Raw genomic sequence first — 5,872 nt, forward strand, 5'->3', positions numbered from 1 at the left:
GTGGCGACAAGGGCACCACCGCCGACTGGCACGCGACGCCTCCTGGGGCCCTGCACACCTGCTGCTGCCTCCTCCCCCTCCCCCTCCTTTTCCCACTTTTATACGAGTGGGTTTGGTGACGATGAACATTCCAAAGGGAAAGAGGTGACAGGCGAGGGCCCTGAGTGGCAGCTGGGAGGGCTGTGCAGACAATTCGTCCTGGCGATGCTGAGGGATACCCGGGGAAGCAGCCTTGGGCAGGCTGATTTAGCACAGCAGCTCAGGAAAAGTAGTAAACATGCTGCCATACCGATCACGTGGCTTCCAACATCGGGGGTGGGGGGGCAGGGTGCGAGTGTGGCCTGCCGACCTGGTCCCCCCGTTCATGTGTCTGTGTCGGGTAGTCACCCAGGAACCGGACTCTGAAAGTCAGATCTCCAGAGAGCAGTGTGGCTCTGCCCCCACGGGGCCCACAGAGCCGCATTAGCTGTATTAGCCACCTGCTGGTTACTCCCTGACACCAGCCAGAGGCCCTGCAGTGCAAGAGGGATTTGGACTCATCCAAAGCAGTGAGGTCAGGGTCCCGGCCTTGTGTAACCCCAGGGAGGACTGTCCACGGGGCGCTGCAAAGACAGTGCTGGGACTGGGAGGAACAGTAGCCAGCCCCAGACAGAGAGGCGGGAGCGCCTCGGAAAGCTGCGAACGGAGGCAGTGGTAGCATCTTGCAGGCTCGCTCAAATCTAAGCCTGATGTCTCTGCTGCTGTAGCGTCACACAGAGCTGCCTTCCAAGCACCCACACCTGCCACCTCCCTGCTGTGGGACGATCCCATTGTGCTCCCTTTATTTATTCACTGGGGAGCTGCAGAGGCCGACGTGACAGGAGGCCCCTGAGCAGTTCAGGGACTGAGACCTCCAAGTCTCTCTGACCGGCCAGGTTTCTGGCTTGTCCTCCATAGGGTCGCCTTAGATCCTTGTCCTCTCAGATTCTTATCAGCAGCAAAGCACAGGGGCCTGGGACCTGGGATCCTGCACTGGAGCAGGCTCCTGGGCTGCCCGCAGGGAGAGGAGCCCTGGGTCTGGGCAGGTGCCTGCAGGGGTGCAGTGTCTGGGCTGGAATCCACAGGACCTTGTCAGCCTTGTCAGTCTTGTCGAGTATTTTAGGCACCGTCTGAAGGGCGATTGGGAAGCCAAGGGATCATTTTGATGAGCAGGGAGCTCGAATCAGATTCTGGACGCTTCCTGGATAGCGCGCCACCCAGAAGGCAGTTAAGGACACAACATTGACCTTGCCAGCGAGCTCAGGGCTAAGTGATCAGAACACAGAGGGCCATCCGGCCCTCCCCACCAGCCTCAGCCCCCAGGGCGCCACATGGGTGTGCTTGTTAACCAAATGAAACAGTTTCCTGGGCCTGTAAACTGAATCGTGTTTTCTCCACCAGTTTCTATCACCGATCATGGGAATGAGTACGAAAAGGACTTGTCCCTACAATATGGTAGAAATCACACAATATAGCAAGTCTATTTTACCCCGACCCTCGGAAACCAGATACGATAAAAGTAAAAACCATCGTGCCCACAAACATGGTACCAAAACTTCGAAGAATTGCTAAATCCTGGGTCTTCTTTGGGATGATTCACCTCTACCTGGAGTCCCTTACTTCCATGTCTAGGAAAACATTATCTTTTAAAATCTATAGTTTTAAACTGTCTCTTTTTTAAAATTTATTTCTGAGACAAAGAGAGTGACAGACATAGAGATCTCCTATGAGCTGGTTCACTCCCCAGAGCCGAGGCCTGGGAACTCAGTCTGGGTCTCCCATGAGGGTGGCAGGGACCCAAGCACTTGAGCCATCACCTGCTGCCTCCCAGGGTGCCCACTGGCAGGGAAGCTGGAATCAAGACAGAGCTGGCACGGTGACCCGGGCACTCTGCTATGGGATGCAAGCCTCCCCACGGGCATCTGCGCCCGCTGGGTCAAACGCCTGCCCCTACTTGCTCTGTACATAATTCACAGTCAAGGAGCTGAAGAACATCTAAGTATTTTTTTTTATTAAGAAAGTAAGCTTGACCTTAGCCACAAAGGTTGCTTCCACAATTCATGATTTTCCAGTGGTTGAGATCTCCGAGTGCCTAGACAGGTGCATGTGTTCTGTGCTGCACTGGGCGTGGTGAGCTCATGCCCAGCCCCGCCCCTAACCAGAGTGGGCTAAGAGCCCCTCATGCACATCACACTTCAAGGTTCAACTCCACCAAAGAGAACAGCAGCAGCCAGGAGTCACTGGGAGCAGTGACACCTTCAGGATTTATTCCCATCATATCCTGCTATTATTCCTTTCATATGGTTTAGCCAGCCATCCAATACTTGTCTTACAGAAGATGGTGTTTTATTTTATTCCATTGTATTTACTTATTTTGCAACCTTTAAGATGCCCAGGGTCTCCAGGAGAGACCAGGTGGCAGCAGTGTCATTTGGGCCACCAAGTCCGCCTTGGGACCAGTGAAGGGCACCAGAAACCTGAGCTGTCCTCCTGTCACCCCTCCCCCTTCCCAGCTGTGGAAACTCCCCAGATCTCAGAGGTTGCGATTTCTCCCTTGGCCGTCGAAGCTTACATGGATACCCAGAGGTCTTCAAGTAGGGAAGAGACTGGGTGATGGACAAGCAGGTGGAACAGCTGCTCCTGAGCCTTCCATGGGTGATTCTTTTACCCGAGGGGATTTCCCCAGCCCAGCCTAAATTTTACTGCCCTGTGACCTCTGTCAGGCCGCTCTGCCATCTGACTTCTGAAGGCTGCATAGAACACTGCAGCTGCCAGGTAGCAAGGACCCACGTGCGACCCCGGTCCCCATGCACAGCCGTCTCTAGCGTGGGAGGGAGTATATCTCCTCGTAGGGCGGGGGAGAGAAGCGGACACAGTCCCCCTCGGGCAGCTGGGACTCCTCTGGCCGCGGAGCGTCACGGCTGGACCTGAAACAGGAACAGGAAGCATAGATGCATCACAGCCCGAACCTATGCCCAACACAAAGCCACCCTCCTGGGCATCAGGCTGCAGAGTCAACCACAAGCCCTCTCAATCCGAGAGCAACACAGCCAGAGGTCACCACCAGCTGCAAAGGGGAACGTCCCCAGCCCACACGCTGTACCTGTCACTGCTACCATCCACAACACACGGCCAGTCTTCATCACCCACAAACGCGGCGTTGCCTTGCGGGTAGATGCTATAGTACTGGGGAGGACTCGGCGCCGCAGCCACTACCCCCGCAGTGGGTAGGAGACCACAGGGGCTCGCTCCGGGCTGCAGGTACGGGGCGGTCATCCCCAGGGGCTCCTGAGGTGCGTAAGGAGGAGGGATGTACTGCACCACGGTGGCCCCGTGGAAGGTGATGGGTTGGTTGATGCCGGTGAAGACGAACGATTGTCCTCCTGGAGTCTGCTCTGAGTCTAGGGCCCTTTCCTCGTTTTCTTTGCACAGCTGGCAGGAGAGCATCTTGAACTTGCACACAGCGATCAGGATGAACGTGACCCCGACTGACAGCAGGATGGGCCCCAGGAGCTGGGTCCATTCAAAATGCGAGACGCCTTGGTATTTGATCCAACCCATGATGGTGAATGTGATGCCCACCAGTCCCAGGAAGATGCCCGAGAAGAGCAAGGTGGCCCCCGCCTTGTCGTCGTCGGACACCTGGATGTCGGCAGTACTGGGGGTGTAAGGGGTGACGGCAAACACGTTGAGAGGGAAGTCCTCCAGGCGCCCGCCACCCGGCTCCATGACTCTGCGCTCAAGGGTCGCTCCTTAGGGGGACGGGGCCGTGAGAGCCCGCGAGTCCCAGGTTCAGACTGAGGCTGGAAGAACTTTGGGCTGTGGTGGTTAACAGAGTATAACACGCCCAGGGCTGGACTTCGTTTGGAAGGATAAAGGTCTGGGAAGTGGAGCCTGAAGTTTCCTCATAAATTGCCCACAAGCAGAGGGCTGTGATGGGCAGGTCAGGGACAAGCCACGTCTCCGATTCACTTCATTCGCTCACTCATTTTAAAAAATGCATGGTCAGGTGCCCTGCCAACAACCTTGTAAACACTGCTCCCGCTGGCTCCGTACTACCGGAACCAGGCCTGTGGGAGTGCCTGAGCTAACTCGGCCACGTTCTGTTTGTCCTGCTGGTCAGCCCAGGAGGAGTCGGGACGGACAGCCGTGTGGGCTCGGACCGCGTGTGGGTTCCTGAGGCAGCTAGGATGATGGTGACAATGACACTTGTCTTCGTCTGTTTCCAGTGCTGGACAGAAGACCGCTAACTGTATGATTTCTAGGGCAGATAAATTCACCGATCTGGAGGCTGAGAACTCCAGTACCCCGCGGCAGAGATCATGCCATGGGGAGACAGGCTGAGTGGGCCAGCTCAGGTCTCTTCCTCTTCTTGGACAGCCGCTAAGGTCATCAGGGCCCTGCCTCTTGACCTCATCTGACCCTAATGACCTCCAACATACGAATCGGGGGATACAGTGTTCAGGACTTGACCTTTAGGGGAACACACTCAAACCGCAGCAATACTTCAACGTTAGCAACTATGCTCACACAGTTCTGGGGTCCTGCTCCTTCTTGACCTGCCTTTTTTTTTCTGAACTTGGGGAGTCATTTCAGCCCTGGGAAAGGAAGGATGCCATTGGAAACCTGTCCATGCTGCACATCCCTGGCAGAGACTGAGTCGGCAGCAGGAGGGACGTGACGTGGCAGGGACAGGTGCTGCAGACGCTCCCGTCAGGGTGGCCACTTAGGCAGCAAATCCAACAACTGTGACTTTGAGCCTGCTGCATTTTGCAACCAAACCCAAGCTGATTTAGAGAAGTAGCTTGATCCATGACAATGCACAATGTTGAACGCCAAAAGTTCCAAAGAGCCTGTGTTTCCTCCTCTCCCTGGTGGTGACTGTAGCCCGCTCCCTTTCCTTGTCTGTCCACACAGACATCTCTCAGCTTTTTTCAGCAGAGTTGAGAAAGCTGCCCTCTTGCCCCAAGGCAGGGCTTCTTAAGTGTCCCTTGACGATAAATATCACCTGGAGGCCGGCGCCGCGGCTCACTAGGCTAATCCTCCGCCTAGCAGCGCCCGCACACCAGGTTCTAGTCCCGGTTGGGGCGCCGGATTCTGTCCCGGTTGCCCCTCTTCCAGGCCAGCTCTCTGCTGTGACCAGGGAGTGCAGTGGAGGATGGCCCAGGTGCTTGGGCCCTGCACCCCATGGGAGACCAGGAAAAGCACCTGGCTCCTGGCTCCTGCCATCAGATCAGCGCGGTGCGCCGGCCGCAGCGCGCCGGCCGCGGCGGCCATTGGAGGGTGAACCAACGGTAAAAAGGAAGACCTTTCTCTCTGTCTCTCTCTCTCTCACTGTCCACTCTGCCTGTCAAAAAATAAAAAAAATTTTAAAAAAAATTAAAAAAAATATCACCTGGGCCACTTTTTCCCCCCAAAATCAAAGTTTTCTATTATATTTAATAATTTTATTTTTGTTTGAAAGGCAGATAAACAAAGATCTTCCATCCCCCAGCTTACTCCCCAAATGCCTGCAACAGCCAGGTCTGGGCTGTGCCAAATCTGACAGCCCAGTACTCCACCTGGGTCTCCCATGTGGGTGGCAGGGTACAAGTACTTGGGCCATGATCTGCTGCCAGCCAGCGTGCACATCAGCAAGATGTTGGGTGGGAAGCAGGGGAGCCAGGACTCAAGCCAGGCACCCCACTATGGACACTGGCACCCCAAGTGGAGGCTTGACCCACTGTACCCCACAGTCACTGTTTTTTTTTTTTTTTAGAGGCAAAATCCAAGTTCCCAATTCAGGCCAATAGAACCAAAATATACAAGGACCATCAGCAAGGAACCTTGGGAAACCCTACCCAAGGTTAATCCC

At 55.3% G+C, this 5,872-nt stretch overlaps 1 protein-coding gene across 1 annotated transcript; it reads right to left on the reverse strand.

The window, feature by feature from the left end:
- Positions 1–2,008: 2,008 nt before the first annotated feature.
- TMEM174 (transmembrane protein 174) lies at positions 2,009–3,834 on the reverse strand. The gene is made up of 2 exons (XM_002721110.6): positions 3,122–3,834; positions 2,009–2,945 (listed from the first exon to the last, which is right to left on the reverse strand). Exons 1-2 carry the CDS (start codon positions 3,745–3,747, stop codon positions 2,840–2,842), a joined length of 732 nt encoding a protein of 243 aa, XP_002721156.4. The 5' UTR covers positions 3,748–3,834; the 3' UTR covers positions 2,009–2,839.
- Between the last annotated feature and the right edge of the window lie 2,038 nt (positions 3,835–5,872).

This window comes from Oryctolagus cuniculus, chromosome 14 (assembly GCF_051225735.1).
Source record: "Oryctolagus cuniculus isolate XC-2025 breed Fujian yellow rabbit chromosome 14, ASM5122573v1, whole genome shotgun sequence".
In the NCBI taxonomy this organism is placed as follows: domain Eukaryota; kingdom Metazoa; phylum Chordata; class Mammalia; order Lagomorpha; family Leporidae; genus Oryctolagus; species Oryctolagus cuniculus.